Source organism: Sylvia atricapilla, chromosome 1 (genome assembly GCF_009819655.1).
Source record: "Sylvia atricapilla isolate bSylAtr1 chromosome 1, bSylAtr1.pri, whole genome shotgun sequence".
Classification (NCBI taxonomy): domain Eukaryota; kingdom Metazoa; phylum Chordata; class Aves; order Passeriformes; family Sylviidae; genus Sylvia; species Sylvia atricapilla.
The window spans coordinates 86,974,928-86,993,364 of NC_089140.1; the positions used below are offsets into that span (position 1 = coordinate 86,974,928).

Below are 18,437 nucleotides of genomic sequence, written 5' to 3' on the forward strand. Positions count from 1 at the left end.
CTGAAACACTTAATACTTAAAATATTTCTAATTCTATCATAAATCTAAAGCAAAGTCATTTTTTGTATAAAACACTAACACAAGAGTTACTTCTGAAAATAACTGGTATTAGACCTTTTGTAATTCTCTGAAATACATATTTCCTTCTTATTAGGTCTATTACCAAATACTTCACTTTGGGAAAATTATTTGGAGATGTTAAAACAAGAGGAGGGTGGGAGGAAGTACACTTGCTACACAACAGTGTGCCAAACCAACAAAACCACAGAGTCACAAAACACCATTTAAACGCTATTAAAGTTACATAATCCGCATATAAACTTTAATTCTGCCTCTGGAGTACTGGAGGGTGCAAAGTTCCAATGGACCCAGAAAAGACCTGAAAGACCAGAAGGTCTGTTCTCTAAAACTGGAATAATTTTCTTTTTTGTAAATGTCTGATACATTGGAGGGATGAAAAAGAGGGATGAGAAGATTAAAAAAAGAGAGGACTTGTGTCTTTCCTTAAACTTACAGACGTTATATTAGTTATAGCAGTAACTAAGAGGTAACTGCATAGCTGTTTAGTACACAGAGGCAGTTGCAGGGCTCTTTTTTCGGTTCAGACCCGGGATGGTGCCCCCAGTGAGCTTCAAGACCACTGCCTGGGTGCCATGTTGATGTACACCACACACATTATCTAATCCCTGTGCTGAAGATTGGGAAAGTCAGTGCCAAACACAGCTTCTTCAACATCATTTAACCCAAACTGGGGGTTTCTTCAGATTAGGGAGGCCACAAGTGTTTATTTTCTTACTATCCAAGTATTGCAAAACCCATCAAGATAAACAAGAAGACCACAGGGGGAGTTCAAACTTTTCTCATCAATACGTTCCCTTTCAAAACCAGAATATTTCCCTTATAATAATAGAAGACAGCATCATCCATTATCCAATGATATTACCAAATCAGCTAGGTGTTTTTTTTGTTTTTTGTGGGTTTTTTTTTGTTTGTTTGTTTTTTGGGGTTTTTTTTTAGGGGGAAAATCAATTAGCATCTCATCTATACCTAAAAAACCCAGTTATTTTGGTACCAGCAACGAAAAAAAAAAAAAAAAAACTGCAAAAAAAATCTTTTAATTAGTAACCACAGTCAAATTTCCAAACACCACCATACTCTAAATATGCCCTCTCTAAACTCAATGCCTCTATATTAAGTCACTCTGCAGTAAGCAATTCTTAAAGTTAAAGCACTTAGGAAATATGTTCTTTAACAGACGTTTGGTAGTAACAACACTGAAGAAACAAAAAATTATTTGGAGAGGGAAATATCTATCACCTTTTCCAAAGCAGGCCTTTTCTTCTAGTTTGTGTTGGTACCAGCCAACTAGAAAAAAATCTTTGAAATGCCATAATCAGCTAAAAATTACTGTGAAGTCTGTTACTTTATAGTAACTTTGTATAACAGGGATAAATCCTGCTTTTCAATGTTAAAAAGAAAAACAAGAAGACAAAATGTGAAAACCAAAATACTCTCCATGACAAGTTACTATACCCACTCAAATGTTAAGACTGACCAAGTACCATATAAATGTACACACCACATTTCCCTTATAACCTTCTTCTCTTCAGATTTCATCCCAGATACCAATTTCTCGATACTCATACCTTCTTTAGGTATGAGTATTGCATAGTCCTGATTTTCCCACTAAGAAGAGATAAACTTAGTGCTAAACTCACCCATCCACTTAAATGCCAGATAATAGATTGTTTTGCTGCTTCCTGTGGCCTTTTATTTCCTCCCTTTTAATTAGAACCACTTTATTAGGCTAATTAAGTACTGTGAAGCTTAGGTGAAATACTTTTTAGAAGCACACATTTCTGCTAGTACTTCAACAAGAGAAAAAATATGATGACAAAAACACAGTACACTGACAAATAATAAGAAAAAGGAATAACAAATAATGTAAAATACTTTGCTCTTGCTTCAAATCCTGAACTTTAACCACATCTGACTCCATATATCGCCAAAGCACATCAATAGTTGTCACACAATTTTACCTTAGTATTATTATCATCATCTATGACATACCTGTGTGCTCAGGTCCAACCAGGCTATCCTAAATCCAGAGCTCTATTAAGGAAGAAAAGAGGAGCTAAACTGGGTTTCTATCCAAGTTCAGTACCTTTAAATTATTAAATTAGCCCTTTAGTGGGTAATCAAGTAAATGGCTGAAACAGTAAAAACCAAGCCATAAAATAAAGCAACCCTCAGGCTCTGAGAAAGAACTGTAATATCTCAGCTGCCTACAAAGTAGCACAAAGGAGAAAGAATTTACCCTAATGATTTCTTCACTTCACCTGTTTGCTGAATGTAAAGCTCATTATCCAGGCTTCTGCTTATCTGCTCCAGCCAATCTTAAGGCTAAATTACACAGCTGTTGTGGACCAAAGCAGATCTTAGTAGGTGGTCGCTACTTGATCAGAAGATGAGTAAGTTAACCAACCTGAGAGAAGTAATTTATACTAAATAAAGCTACTGTATGCACTTTAAAAGTTCACTTCTGAATTTCTCTTCCCTCTCACAAACTCTAGTCCAGTAATTTTAAGTGAACAAATCCTTAAAAATATCAGTGATAATATAAAATATTAATCTCTTGAAATAGGGATAAAATGTTTGTTATGAAGACAAACTAATCTTCAATCTAATTCATGTACCTTAAGCACAGGTTTGAAGAACTGTGAGCCTAAAAAATCTTAGTCTACAAACATCAATCTGTGAATAATGATGCAAACTCAGCCAAGCTAGTTAATAATTTTATACTCCATGCAGTAATGAGAATAGAAAGGAGTTGCATTACATATACCTTACCAAATTCTATGTAAGAGAGTCCTCAAGTGTACAACATCAGATAAAACTTTGGCACTATTTATATTTTAATTCTACTTAAGTAGAATTTTAGTGTGAGTTGGAAAGCGAATGAGTAGCCTTACCTAAGCACACTTGACTGCTACATGTAAACGTGTCATACACTCCCTATTACGTGAAGAACAGAAATTCTCCACTCAAAGTTTTTATAATGTTCTGTGGCTCATAAATGCATTTTGACACTTTTCATCTCTAATATTTATCATTCCTCTTCTAGTATTTATTGGTGATAAAAACAGCTAATGTGTTTTCTTTTTAGCTCATCTTTTTCCACAAGAGCTATGTTTTAGCAGTGGTTTGATGAACAAAAGATACTGCTGTTCTTATTAATCCCTGTCTTCCCCTACAAGTAATCTCATTTATATTTCTTTGTAAGATAACACCAGCTGCCCACAGTCACCCTTAACATGAACAGGATTTAGTGGCATACAACACAGAAAAAGAGATTACTTCATACTACTGCACAATTACTTAAAAATATATTTACATGTCAGCAAAATTGCTGTTGGTTTTTTTTCATAAAAAGAGAAAAATTGATTTAATCTATTAGGAGGACATCCTATGGCTTGTTGGGAACTTTTATATTCTGCATGTTTTACACTTGGTTTTCCTGTGTATGGAGAATTTATATTTCTGTATTCTCCCATCCCCTTGTTTAAATTACTATCTCGCTCTTAAAAGAAGTAGCCATTTCTTTCAAAAAGGCTATTGAAACACAATAAAGCCATTCATCACCTCTTTCTGTTGGAAAAAAAAATCATGCTAGTGCTTGAATATGCAAGTTTAGTTTTGGAAAGTACCACAGCAAGTACACTTTGATAAATTAAAAAAAAAAAAAAAAAAAAAGAAAAGAAACTGGGAGAACTGTCCACTACTGAAGGGCAAGTTTTATACTGCTATGCTGGTTTCTAGATCTTAAGATCAGAAACTGCACTTGGAGTTGTGCTCTCTGCTCTAGAAGTACCAAACAGCATTGCAATGTTTTCCCAAATTTGCTTTTTTGTAGCCATTTGGAAGGCAAAATTGCTATTTGATAAGATGTCCATCTCTAAATTCACCTAAACACACATACAGGCACCCCTCCCAAACACACAAAACACACACACACATTGATTTTACAAAAGTCTCATTTTCCTTAAGCAAGTAATCACAACACTGAAAATATTTTCCTATGTGTTCACTGATTATTCTTAAATGATTTGTCACCACTCTGCCACTCAAGGGAGATGGTTATTTCACTCTTCTGAGAAGCTAACTATGTTCAAAAGCAGCTAGATGAGGATGGTGATGTGATATAAATTCCAATAGAAAAATGCATTGTCCATCCATATAGCCGTCCATCCTGAGAAACTTCCACTGCCAAATTCTCGCTATTTTCCATTGGTCATGGTGTTCCCATCAATAAATAGAAAGTCAGTGCAACAATGAGAAGCAAGCAGAATGGAGAAGAGAAGGTCTGATAGGCAGCTGAAGGCATGAAAATATCTTCGTACTTGTAAATGCTGACAACACGCTCAGACACGGGCGGAGAGTCTATGTCGTGACGAGTTATGGAACCTTTAGCATGGAAGGGCAGAAAGAAATAATGTCAGATGCAATTTTTTTCTGTAACTCTTCTGAAGAAACAGGCAGACAGACAGGTAATTTTCCAATCTACAGAAGCATGCAATAGTACACTGTCAGGGAGTAGGCTCATTTCTTGGCTTTCTGAAACTAAATTTCTGAATAAAATAAATTAAATTCAAGTAAACAACAAGCATATTTCAAAGGAATTAAGAACTTCAGGTTATGAAGTTCTTCTAAATTCAGCTTTGGGAAGAGGAGATAGTAGATATATAGCCAAGAAAACAAGACATGCTGGACTCCTTTCTTTCTTTTTTTCCATTTCTAAGCCTCATGCTGCCAGAATTTTAGTTCATTAAAAAAAAAAAAAAAAAGGGGTGAGAAAAGGCATGTCTAGTAAGCATCATGTCATTGAAAGATATTTATCAGTTTTGGCACAGAGATTAACTTACCCTGGATTGCTGGGCCCCAAGCAAACAGGTAGTACCAACTCAAGTGCAAATCTACGATGGTTTCTTCTCGGGGAACATACACAGGGCGCTTGAATCGACACGTCACACGGTTGTTTTCAAACACCCCTTCCTCATCTCTAGCAGGATTTCTCTGGATTTCTTTAGCCCACTGACCAACATTATAGAAGTGCTGGATTCGGACTCTTCCATTGTCATCATGAACACATGCCATGACATCATCTCCTCCCTACAAGGTCAAAAAAAATATTGGAAGATGGAAAAGAAAATGGTCATAAAACACTTTCTCATTTATGTATATAATTTTAATTATTCAAAACTCATCAAGACCTAGGATGCTCTTTCCTTATTTCTAAGTTATACATACAAAAATATTGGTTTCCCCAACAAAGTGTCTTCAGTAAGATTGAAAAGCATGTTAAGTGGGTAGCAGTAATTACATACCCTTACTATCTCTGAACTCTCTTTTGGACCTTCCTGAGAGTTATTTTACTTAACATGTATTTTTATACCATTCTGACATCACATAATTAATTGATCTCTGGAAGTCTCTTTTGTTTTGTCATTTGTGAAGTTCTGGCATACTGCTTCATAAAATCTTGAATCTTCATGGCAATCTTGAATCCCTGATGTGTATAAAATCCACTGCATCAAATAATGGACAGAAAAGCAATATACTTAAGTGAGACAGAGGAAATAAACCTGCTACATATGAGAAAATAATAGCATCAATTATAGTAAGTCTTTTCTAATCTCTTCTCATGTTCACTTAAGGGAACATAATTTCTCATCTCTTATTTCTTGTAAGAAATGTTCAGCATGTAATAACAGAATACAGTATACCACAAGATACAAAGAAAAAAGTAATCAATACCTTCTTCTTCACTTAGCATGAACAGCCACCAAAGAACCAACAGACAGAAGGAAGAAGGAGCCATTTATTTGTAGAGGTTGTCCATTGAAATACTACAGCAGTTGCTGGAATAGTCACTCAAGGTGACTGACAGAGTGGTAGAGCACAGGGCTGGACATTAACTTCAGGAGTACTATCTCACAGAAGCCTTAGCACACACACAAGAGCCATCAGAACACTATCCAAGCTGGATGAGTGCCACACCTATCACTGTTGTACTAAACACAGGCCCTACTCCTCCTATACTCATCTTTCTGATATGTCTTACTGATGAAAGACATGATGCTTACTAGTGTGATTATCCCTCAGGTCTTTCTTACAGGGAAAAGAGAGGAAAAGGGTGTATTTCAAATGTGCATTTGTAAAAGATGTGCCAGAAATGAAGGGAAAGAGGGGACAACTAGGTAAAACACATGCTTGAACAGCTTCTGCACCTCAGTGCTGATGCAGACATTTCCTCAAGGTTGCTTGAGGCCTCTGTCTTGAGACTATCATTGCTCTCCATGAGCAATGAAAATTATATCCCAAACTTATTTCCCAAGTTTAACTTGTATACATCTAAGCACAAATCCCTCATTCTTAAGTACAAAGAGACAAAAATAAAGGTGTTTTTACACTGAAGGAAAAAACCCTAAAAAGGAAAGAAAGAACCATTTTGAATCTCAGTTAACTGAACAACGTTTCAAAATCCTGCCAAGGCACAAAAGCCTGAAAGTGGAAAAGCATAATGTTACTTGAGACAAAGAAATAGGTCACAGGACTTTAAAAAAATCTATTGAGGACACAAAGTAGGTTTTTTTCCTTAACTTCTGAAGCTATCCAGGCCACACCACTTTGATTAGGGCCTCCAAAGTACAGCCCATTTCTCACAGCTAAGCTGTTTTGACCCCAAGCCATTTTATCATCAAAGCCTGTGCATCCAAGAACACCAAAACACCCTGGAAGTTACAAAAAAGGTGAAGTCAGCAGGGGAACCAGAGAGGAAGAGAGATGCTAGATGGTTTAGCCCAGCTCACTTATGGGCATTACGTGATATGCGGAGCAAGTTTGGAAGCAAAACTTTTTATTTTACACTTCTTTTATTCTTTTTACCAGAACTTTACCAGACTTTGCCTGCTGCTTGCTGTGCCTGCTTTCCAAGTGGCTGATGAGAGGAGGGAAGTGGGACCCTGGGGTCCACTGCAGGTACCTCAGAGTTACAAACTGGTAACACAGTCTGACAGCTTGGGGACAAATACTGAAAGACACTGAGCTGCTTTGAAAATCCTGCTGAGTGCCTGCATTGGCAAGCTTCTAAACTCTTCACAAAATTTGGCCGTAAAAAACCACAAATTGTTTCTTGTAACATGAACTGTTCTTTATGACACAAAAATATTCTATTGTAATTTTGTTTATGTACAGTGTCATATTAAAACACACCTAGTAATGACTGAGAAGCACTTGTCATCACACTTTCTTTTTACTTCTCATTTTGGGTCTAGTAAAAAAGCTGGTAAGTCAGTGCAAGTCTTCCAATTCATTTTTTGTGGGTCCTAGCTCATGACATCTAATTCCTGTATTTTTTCAGACTGCTGCTTTCAACACTACAAGAAACAGTCCTTTCTTTGACTTTTGATTTAGGACACAGGTCCAGTTTTATTCTGTGTACTCACGAGAGTTTCTGTACATGAACACCTATATTATAAACTGCATCTTTATCCAAAACATTTTACCAAGGAACACAAACAAAACATCTTTGCAAAAATCACCTATTGCACAGGTGTTTTTTTTAAGTCCACGTGTTATGGACTTAAATGTTATATATGCCTCTGTTCCGTTCACTGAAACTCAATGAAAAGGGGAGCTTTTGAATGAAAAAGTAAGTACAGAAGTAAGCATAAAACAGAACCCAATAAAAATCCAGAACAGAGAGAAGAAATTTTAACAAGACTGCCTTCTTGAGTATAAACACTTAAAATTAGCAGGAGTCATTTTCTCACACATTTGTGGCTTCCCTCGAACAACACATAAGTATGACAGAAACACAAAAATTTCCCAGGTTAAACGGTGCAATAAAAAATTATACTGCTGAAAGTCGGCTGATTTTCTAAAGAATAAAATTATTTGCTATTCAGTTTATTATGTGTCTTTTGCCCAAATTACACTGACATAAAGCGCACCAGGACATTTCCATGTGAATTGGCTTATCCCTGAGGGCTTTTCTAATAAAAAGGCAAAAAGCTAGTGACATTCAAACATTCAGAGCTGAACTGAAATAGTGTTGTAGTTCTCAGAGAAGAAGGAAAAGGAGATGTTAGGAAGGCTGAAGCAGTTTTCTGTGAGGCAGTGCTCCCAGGGGAGCTACTGAATGGTGCTTTGTTTTCAGCAAGTCAGTTTGACCTTATATGCTCTGTTTCACACCAACCAAATATATATGTAAATGTAAATAAATGTATATAAACCATTCATATCCTAGCATGTGGAAGTGTGTGTATTGCCAACATGAAAAACTGTACACATCTTACCATCTTCTTGTCTGAGGAAAATCCCACTGCCACCCAGCCATCTGTGTCAGCACTCAACTCAAATTCAACATCAGCTCCTATTCTACGGTAACTTAGAAAGTAGTCACAAGTCTCTGCATTGCATCCAGGTTTACCATACCTAAATGGAATTGGAAATAGATGTAACTTTTTTCATTGAAATTTCCTGCTATGGAACTTAGTTAAGGTTTTGCAAGAAATAACTAAAAGAATGTATTTTGGTGTAACAGCAATAAAGCATTTATTTTGCTGGACATAAAGTAGCATTAATTGCTTGCAATTAGTACTCTTTTAGTGTAAGAATGTATAGTATTCAAACAGTACTGCAAACAGTAACACAAAATATTACTCTGTTGATCTTCCTTGCTCTGTTTTTTAAGTGCTTCATGAAAATACAAGAAAGAACTGTAGGTCCAAAACTATGACATATATTCTTAAATAAACAAGTATCCTCAAATAATATAGCTTGTACTACAAAGTAAGTTCTTAGATAACAAACATTTATTAAAATTACTATGAAACACTAACCAAAGTCTCCAACATCATCAGTCAGTATGTGTAAACATAAAGGTATCTAGTGAGCTTATCTCAGACTGACCTGAAGCATCCCTTGGTTTTTCCACAGTCATCCACTCTGATTTTTGCGAATGGGTCCACAGGAGGAGCAGTAGGGAAAGGGTAACCTGTACAATCAGAATAAATAATTACTAAATAAAATACAAGAACTAAAAATCAATAATACTAAGGAGAAGGTATTCCAGTAGCATTTACTTTTCTGATAACTGAACTGTTCAGATGAGTGACTACTTTGTCACGTACACAATCCACTGCTCAGAAGGTCCTGGATCCAGGTACCAAAGTAACATGAATGACTAAATGCAAAACTTTTCTAAGGTTTCCTACATTCATCAAGGAGGGAGAAGGATCCTGGAGGGGAAAAGTTAAATGTAAGGCAGCAAGGCCATGGACTATAGGAGTCACTTAACAATTAGGGATCTCTGCTCAGCTCTCTCTTTGTGCACATGTAATTGTCTCAGGAAATCTGTAAGGGAACTGACTCCTTAGCCATAAATGACAGTACAAGGTATAAATGCTGGCAGGGCACCAGATGCAGAGCTGTAGGAATTGATACTGGAAGGACCTTTTAATACATCCTCCTTTATGAAGTAAAATAAAACACACCGCAGTAAAAGGTAAGAGAGTATCAGGACAGGGAATTGCCTGCAATTATGGCCTGCAATCACATGTGAAGGCAGACCCAGAAGAGCCAGACAGTGAGAGTTATGATTCCAAGCAATCCCATCTGCTGGACTATAGCCCCAAAGAGAAGTGAGAACATTTACTAGCAGACCTGTTCAGTCTTGGCCTGTAGGAGCTGGTGTCTGTTGCATAAGCACAGATATTCTAATAGGAAGTTTTTTACTTGGCTAGATGAAAACCGAAGGACTAGATGCGGAATTAAAAAATCCTCTGAAAATGCTTCACTGAGTAGGAAAAGTGCTTCATTGAGTAGGAAATGAACACTGCAGTTAGTCACAGCACCAGCACACAAACTTCTGACCTACACAACTTTGCGCATTCGGGAGCCCTGATTCACTTCCCTAGGTTTCTGGGATTGGCAAAGGAGAAGGTATGCTGGAAGCTGCAAATCACAGTTGCACTAACTGTTTCAAGGGCCGGGTAAATTACCCTGCATAAGTTTGCGGAATTTCGCAGCAGCGCGTAGCAGCGCATTACCGAAACACAGGTCACAGGACATGCAATTTTCTCACTCCTTACTTATTTTAAAATCCATTGAAGACAAATGGTTTTCAATGCAGCCAAACCGCAAAAGTGGCGTTTTAACATTCTGCCATTCGGAAATTAAAAAAAAAAAAAAAAAAAAAAAAAAAAAACAAACCCACACCAAAACCCATGACCACGCTGTTTCTTGACACTTTAGGGCATCACACCTCCTTTCGAAGCCCACACACCCCAGGAGTCCTTTTGACACTACCAGCCCGGAAAGCTCGGCAAGAGGGGAAGGCGAGGCACCGCCAGCCGGCCCCGCTCTGGGGGAAGGCGACGGTCCCCGGCCCTAGCTCCCGCCCGGGGGACGCCCGTGTGTGTCCGGGGACGCCCGTGTGTGTCCGGGGACGCCCGTGTGTGTCCGGGGACGCCCGTGTGTGTCCGAGGATGTCCGTGTGTGTCCGGGGACGCCCGTGTGTGTCCGGGGACGCCGGCGGAGCGAGGCTCCGGCGCTGCGGAGAGCGGGGCAGGACACCGGACCCCGCGGCCCCGGCGCCGAGCGGCAGCGCGGGCTGAGGCCGCCCGGCCGGCGGAAGATGGCGGCGGGCGCTGGCCTTCGTGCTGAACGGCGCCGCCACGGCCCGCCGCCCGCGCCCCGCGCCCGCCCGGCCCCGCCGCTCCCTCCCGGGCCCCTCGCCCGCCGCGCCCCGCCCGGCCCCGCCGCACCCTCCTCGGAGAGGTAGCGCAGGTCGTAGAACTCGCTGGCGAAGGTGCCGTACGAGGAGTCGTGGTGCCGCGCCGCCTCCTCGCCGTGCTCCCCGCCGCCCGCCTCCCGCCGCCCGCCGCCCTCCTCGGCCGGGCTGGCGGCGGAGCCGGCCAGGAGCAGCAGCAGCAGCAGCAGCCGCCGCCGAGAGCCGCGGCTCCGCTCCGCCATGGCGGCGGCGGCGGGGCGGGGAGGCGGCGGCGCCCGAGCGCGGCTCCGCGGGGGAGCGGGGGCGGCGGCCGGGGGGATCCAGCCCCGGGGACGGGCGGTGCCGCGGGGACCGCGGGGCTGGGCCGAGGGACGGAGTGCGGCGGTGTCGGGGGGAAAAGGTGTCGGGGCGGCGTGTGCGCGGGGGAGCGGCGTGCGCGGGGATGCTCGGGACGCGCCGGGAGCGGGATGCGCGGGCGGTCACAGGCACAGCCCCGGCAGCACCGAGCCTTCCCGCAGGCACCGCCGCCGAAGGGTTGCGCGGTGGCCTTCCGTGGATCGCTGATTTAGAGATTTCCCGCATCCCAGAGCGCGCCCCACCCAGCAGAAACCCCGCCGCGGGGACGTGTCCCATCGCCCGGGCGCCGCTGTCGAGGGGCAGTACTCAGCCATCCCCGGCTGCCCCCGTGGCCTCGATTCACTAAAGCCTCTTGGCATGTGCTTCAAGAGGACGTGGTAAATCCTGCTCAGTAACTGCCGGGAAAACTTAGCTGTCTTCCTACTTTTTTTTTTTTTTTTCATTTTATTTTATTATTAGTAGTAGTAATATTATTTTTATTGACTTCTGAGGTGGGACTGGAGGCACAGCGCGACTTAACGTTCTTTTCAGGTAAAACCCCATGGCAGTGAGCGTTCGCTATCTGATTGCATGTTCTTGCTTTGTATCTTATACAATATAACTGCAGAAATACCAATATACTCCAAACCCGGCAGGACTGAAGGAGATCCCAGGTTGCCCCCAACGTTGTCTTGGCCTCTGATGTCTGATGCTGGACTGTAACTAGACATTAGGCATAGAACTGAATTCTTGCTGTGCTGTGGTATCCACGAGTTGATGGAGGAACCACGGCCTTTCATCCCTTGCATTTGTAAAAGCAGCTTTTTTTCCTTGGATTTGGATTGCTGTCTTTTGGTTATGCCTATAGTTTCATTTTTATATTGTTACGCATGGTCACACTTCCTTCTCTGAGAGTCTGGAATAAAATGCAGCAAAACATCAGGGGAGTGGGAGGGAGAGAGAAGAAGACACAGCGGCCAGTAATCTTCTGGAAATTAAAATAACCCTCAATTTTAATATTTTCTTTTTTTAGTATCACTGACTGTACTGAGTTACTTTTAGTGGGGCACTGAGACTGCCCAAGACCTAAGCTGCATTAGGGATAAGTTCATTCCCTTGGACTGAGTGGTTGCTTGCCTTACCGGAGTGGGCTCAGCTGTATCAAGTGGAGGATGTTAATTCACATCTCCATGGTTTGATCTGGTGGAGTAGCGTGCTATTTCTCACTGCAAATAGAGGAATAGCTGCACAGAGGAAAGAACATAAGTTACGAAAATAATACCAGTTGCATGCAAATTCAACATGTTCCACAGTAGCATATGGAAAAAGCTATAGGAAAGCCACAGCAAGCTCAACTGCAAAATACTGAGTCCTTTCTTCCTACCTCACTGAGCTTGGCAAACTTTAGCAGGCTAGTGGAAAACAAGCAAACAAATGGCAATAGAAAAGCCCTTATGAATCAGGCTAACAGGAAAGTAAGGCTGCAGCTTATTCTTTCTGGCAATAATTAACTCTGATGAAGGCCCCCCCATCTCCTTTTCTGAAATAGCTAGCCGAGGGTTGTGGTGCCTGTGAAGAAGCAATTGCTCAGCGAGGGAGCAGCTGTCAGCTGCATGCTGGTTTTTCCTCCCTGGGAACAGGCTTTAGCGCACTGTGATATGGGCAATGCTTCACAGTTATTGTAAACACTTAGGATATTTGTCATGTATTGTTTGTGCCTACATGACACCTATCATTTTAAATCTGACAGCTGAGATAACTAACTGTGATTACAGTGGAGCTGCACTGATTTTTCTAAAGTGAAGCTATGGCTGAGAGACTGACCTTCCTCCTAAACAATCCTTAAAAATTAAAATACTCCTGATTTTTTTTATTGCTTAGTAGAATATCTTGTACTTGGCTGAAGGTTCTCCCTATCTCAAAAATGGACTGCTCATGGGAAGCAACATCACTCTGAGAGAGGTGGAGCTCTAATGGATAGTTTTCACCAGACAGAAAGGTCTAGACTGCAACTAACAGCACTGCCAGCAATACTGCAGAAATGATCCTTATCTGATTAAGTAATTGAGGTTGTAATAAAACATTAGCAGAAAGAGCCCCAACTGCAATTGCATCAGCAGCCTTAACCCTCAAATGCCTGAACTCTCTGAATGCCGTATTTCTCAGCTTGCACGTGCTTGTAACACCTTTCTTTGAGGAGACACAAACAAGCAGTGTGAGGACCACAGGTTGGAAGGCATTGCCATCCTCTGGCAGCAGGAGTCCTCTTGCTTTTGCTGAATTCGAGATAAGAGCATTTCCACCACTTGCGCCATCGCCTCCTGCCTCAGGGGAATCTAGCAGTCAAATTCTTTGGATGATTAATCGCTCTAGCTGGGCAATTCTGCGGCGCTAGCACTCAGTCTGTGGGTGTCTTCCCAGGACTGGAGACAGGATTTATCTCCAGGCCTGTCCTTGAGACCCACCATGCCTTCTTTCTTGGCTGTTTTTTGTCATTCAAAGTATACCTTTCCCCTGAGGGCTCATGCTTTTTGGGGCCTTTGGACTAGAAATTAAAGTTTCGGGGATAAGTCACGGTTTATATAACAGACATTCAGAAAAAAAATCTTGTCTAGTTCTTCTAGTCATTTCCATCCAATCAACACATACTGAAAAATTAGTAGGTATCTATCAGTGTTGACTGAGAAAACAGCTCCTGAGACTGCAGTTTTCTTACAGTAAATCTGTAGTAACCTGAACCAGAGTTTGTAATTCATATGCAGTTTTCTCAAACTCATAACGATGCTCTTGTTCATTGTGGGAAATGTATCTACTCTACGAGTAATTTATCTTGGGCTTTTCTTTATTAAACAACAATAAATTGAGAAATTGTTGAATCGTAAGTTTTCACTAGTAGTCATTTATCCCGTGCTCTAGTTAATCACCTGGGACTTCACAGAAGCATGCTTGTGGTGTTAGTTACTCAGACTAAAACATGAGAGGAAAAAATGCTCGGAATTTCTTGCAAGCAGAGCTTTTGCACAGCATACAAAACAGAATGATGATGAAAAATATGTCAAATATGAATAGATGAAGTACATCTCCTATGAGAAAAGTGAAAACTATGTGACTGCCTTAGAAAAACCAAAGCATTACAAAGGAAAAAGATGTGTGCTGTTTCTGAAAGCAGCTCACGAAAGAGGCCTCTTTGGAGGCCTGGTATTGCTTCAGATCTTCCGGAGAAAGGCAAGGAAATATAAACTCTAAATATGTTATCATCCAGATAAAAACTGCATTAGATCCTTAGATCATATTTTTCTCAGCACTGGTGAATTTTTCTTTTTCTGCTGTCACTGAGTTATGTACCTTACTTCAAGAGTGATCGTGCCTTTGCAGCTATTACTGCCCACAACAGCACTCTTTCTGTAAAATGAATCTAATGCAGGAAAAAACAATACCTCAAGATCTTTTCCGCAAGCATAACATACACCAATCTAAAGAGTAAATCCAGAACTAAATCAGCATGGGTTTTGCTTCAGTAAGCAATATGGACCCATCCCAAGGTATATTAAAGCTGCAGCTTTTTTTTTGTTTGTCTGTTTGTTTGGGTGTTTATGTGTGTGTTGGTTTACATCAGGTTGTTTATAACTTTTCTCCCAAGACTGAATTTTTTTACCTTCTGGCACTCTTTGCTACCCCAGCTGGAATGCAGTTCTGGGAGGTGTATCTACCCTGAAAGCCAGATCTACCAGATGGTGGCACAATCTGCACCAGGAGGTTCTGGAGCAAAATGTTTCACTTTTTTTTTAAAAAAGTCCTCATTACAAAGAGGTTATTTATAGTGTTATCCTAATAAGGAGCCAAAACAGAGCAGCCTTTTATTAGAACTTGCAATAAAGGGCATTACACTGAGGCCTCCCTGTGCATAAATACCACTTACTCACTGTGCAAAAGTTGGCCTGGAGACCAGAAAAATTCAGCTTGTATTAGCAAAGAATTCATTTAGGTAGGAATGTTTTAAAGAGTTTAAGCAGTGTTAATTCAATTAATTCCACATGTGACAATGTCATTTTATCCTAATTATTTAAAAATTCAGAAATGAGGTGGGGGAAGAAAAAGAGAAACTCTGTTCCCTCATGAGACTTCATCTGAAGGGTTACAATAAAAGTCCTGTAAGTTTGCCTGTTGGAAAATAAACATTTAAAACAGCCTTTCCCTGGTCCGAATATAGATATCTCTGAGTCAAATAAATACATAAATAAATAAATGAATAAATAATAGTAATAATAGTGCCCTAGTCTTCTAGGTGGATATTAGTGGATGAGAGAAAGCAGCAGAGGAGTTCTTTTGGCTCACTCCTCTGCGGTGAAGGTGCGAGGCACCTTCAAGCCAGGGGATCAGAAGGACATATGCCTTGGCCCCTCCTTGGTACAGGCTGCTGGAGGGTATGCTTTGTTTTAAATAACCCGTGGATAAATGCCGGGATTAGGACAGTTTTCTCGTTCTCTTGGAATCGAATGCAGGTGAAGAGCAGCCCCCAGGCTACGGGAACATGCTCCAAGTCTGGCTTAGGGATGGAGCATCCCGGTCACCCCCTTCTGCTCCTGGTGCTGCTGACCCCCTGCCCAAACACACCCAGCGCTGTCTACACTAATTTTTGGGCTTGGGCTGCAGGACAGGCGTTTTCTCTCTTCCTCCCCGCAAATGCAATAACTCGTTGCTTTACAGCGGCAAGTGCAGCTTTGGGGTGTTTTTGGGGAAAGGGGGGGCAGAGGAGAGAGAAGAAATCGAGGAGACAGATATGAAGGTGCCCAGGAGACAGGCGGTTTCCGCGGGGGACGATGCAGAGATGACGCCGGGACTCCATCCCCGGAGCCGCGCCCCGGCCGGGCCGCACGGAACCGGGGCTGGCAATGGCACCCGCCCGCCGCCGAGCGGCACCAAGGCACCGAGGGACGCCCCGAAAAACACACCCCCGGCAAGGCGGCAGGAAACGAGGCAGGAGGGGGATGCTGCCGGGGGTGCCCCTTAGAGCCAGCCTGGGGAGCTTGAGGCAGCCGGGATCATCCCTGCTCATCATCCCTGCTCATCATCCCTGCTCATCATCCCTGCTCATCATCCTGACCAAGGCACACACGCAAACGACTGGAAAACTAATAGAACTGCAAGCCAGCCTCCTCAGTTCTTAAGCAATTGCAAGGAAAAGGTTTCTGGAGCGGTAGGGTGGGTTACACAGCTAGGAAGGGAAATTCCAACCCAAATTCCAGCTTTTGTCTGAAGCTTCCCTCCTTGCATGTCACTATCTACATGCATGTCCGTAGATAGTGAAGCCAGTCCGGTACACAAGTGGCTTCACTGACTAAAAAAAAGTCTGTTCTTTTGTTCACATAAAACAAGGGAAAATTAGCTATACCGAAGGCTTTGGGTACCAAAGAAATCCACACTAATGGAGAAGATTTATATCTCTCAAAAACCTCACTGCAGGCTTTGGTAAACATCTACAAGGTGCATAGGAGTTTTTGAACCATGGATGCAGGGACAAACGAAACATAGAACAAGTTACTCTGATGTAGAAGAGATCCCATACATCAGCTAATGATACAGCAACAACTTTGGAGAGTTTGGATATATTGTTTTGAAGTGCTTGCAAACTCTGCTAAAAAGAGAGACATTTTTAACATTGCTATTTATGTAAATCGCTACTAATATTTAAATTAGCAAAGTCAGATTTACTCCTCACAAAATCAGTGAACTGAGAGTCAGTGTGGTTTATTTATCCCGACATTCTAGAATATGGGAATGTTAAGGAAACAGTGTTACTGAACAGAGCACAACATTTTTCAAAAGACAAGATCAAGAAACACATACCGTTTAGTGCGGGGATAAAAACATCATATTTGATGGTTGTTTGAGGTGAACTTGGGGATCTCTAGCAACTTTTACACCTCTTTTTTCTACCAACTGAAAAAAATTGTAGCATTGATAAATCGTTGGGATTGTCTAGTTAAGATCTTCATGTGACCCAAGCCATAAAGGATACCGAACTTGTCTTCTTGTTTCTATTGTGCAGGTATGTAATGTAGCCTAGGGTTAATTCAGTGGTTTTTATAGAGATGTTTACAAGGATAAAAATAATTAAAAATAAGTATTTAACTGGCTTATCTTCATTTGGCATTCAAAATGTGCCTGGGGGAAAGGTTTCCAACAGCCCATGCTGTGCAGTAGCCCCTTCCCCATGCTGTGCAATAGTCCCTTCCCTTACACTTCAAAAAAAGCAGAGCATGTTATGAATTCTGAAACCATTTCAGTATGTCATTAAGCTGATGCTTTTGAGTTTTGTTCTGATGCTGTTGCTATGCCAATTTGAGACAGGAAAACAGTCTCTAAGCATTTACTGAAAACATTGCTCATCAATTGGAAAAAAAGAAAACAGGGAAAAAATCCAGACATTAATCTGGTACATGAAGAGAAACACAAACTCCCCTGTTCTGACAACCTGTTCTCCCACATGTACGCAGAGCCCTCTCCCTGCCATTGTGAAATATTCACATATGTCAACCACCCAAAAATGTAGCAGTGGAGAGCAAAAGAGCACTAAAAAGAGGCTTTCTTGCCACTCCTCACAAGCAGTCACAGTGCTGCTGAGTTGACACCCAACAGCTTTTCCAAGCTCAGGCCACACTGGGACAGCGACATTTTTCTCCATAAGATTTGATGAGCACAAACTCTGAACCCAGACATAGAAAGAGCAGTTGAACATTATTTACTGTGTGATATAGACAGTTTAAATCTTCCCTCTGAGTATTCTTTTTGACCATGAGAAATTAGTTTTTCCACTCCCTTAGGTCTTTTGTGTCCTGACCACACGCTGAAGGAAGACATTGCAAGTGGATGGAGTATGCAATTGGCTGAGGAGGTGATGTGATTTAATTGTGCAGGCTCCAGGCAAAATGGTAACTTTCAGGCAGGGCCAGACGCTGCTATAGTCCCAGCTCCAGGCATCCCTCAAGGATAGAGTTAATGGTGTGTGGCACTAGGGATTGCAAAACAGCACAGCTTTTTCCATCCATAGTAAACAATGCTTCTTCTCATGAAATGCTTCAGCATTTAGTTGGAGTATATTTAGAAGTATTCACATTTGCTAAAACAACAGAAAGAAAAGACCTCAAGCTCATCAGAACTGTCATTAGTAGTGAAGTGTTAATATTGACAGTGTTTTCAAAGTGAAAGTCAAGAACAAGGCTTTAGTTTTCAAATATTTTTTGGGAATCATAGTTCTTTGTTCTACCATTTTGTTCAAATGCATAACATCATACTGTTGCTTATT

The 18,437-nt window shown here is 41.4% G+C and overlaps 1 protein-coding gene across 1 annotated transcript; it reads right to left on the reverse strand.

Annotated features, from left to right (window-relative positions):
- Window positions 1-3,744: 3,744 nt before the first annotated feature.
- Window positions 3,745-11,037, reverse strand: FRRS1L (ferric chelate reductase 1 like). The gene is made up of 5 exons (XM_066327195.1): window positions 10,830-11,037; window positions 8,974-9,058; window positions 8,358-8,496; window positions 4,923-5,169; window positions 3,745-4,464 (listed from the first exon to the last, which is right to left on the reverse strand). The coding sequence occupies exons 1-5, from the start codon at window positions 11,035-11,037 to the stop codon at window positions 4,292-4,294; spliced, it is 852 nt and encodes a 283-aa protein (XP_066183292.1). The 3' UTR covers window positions 3,745-4,291.
- Between the last annotated feature and the right edge of the window lie 7,400 nt (window positions 11,038-18,437).

Coding starts and splice junctions, on each gene's coding strand:
- FRRS1L (XM_066327195.1), bottom strand. CDS start 11,037: ATGGCGGAGCGGAGCCGCGGCTCTCGGCGGCGGCTGCTGCTGCTGCTG. Junction 8,497..8,973: donor AAAACCAAGGGATGCTTCAG/GTCAGTCTGAGA, acceptor AATTCCATTTAG/GTATGGTAAACCTGGATGCA. Junction 5,170..8,357: donor TTTCCTCAGACAAGAAGATG/GTAAGATGTGTA, acceptor TTGACCTTGTAG/GGAGGAGATGATGTCATGGC.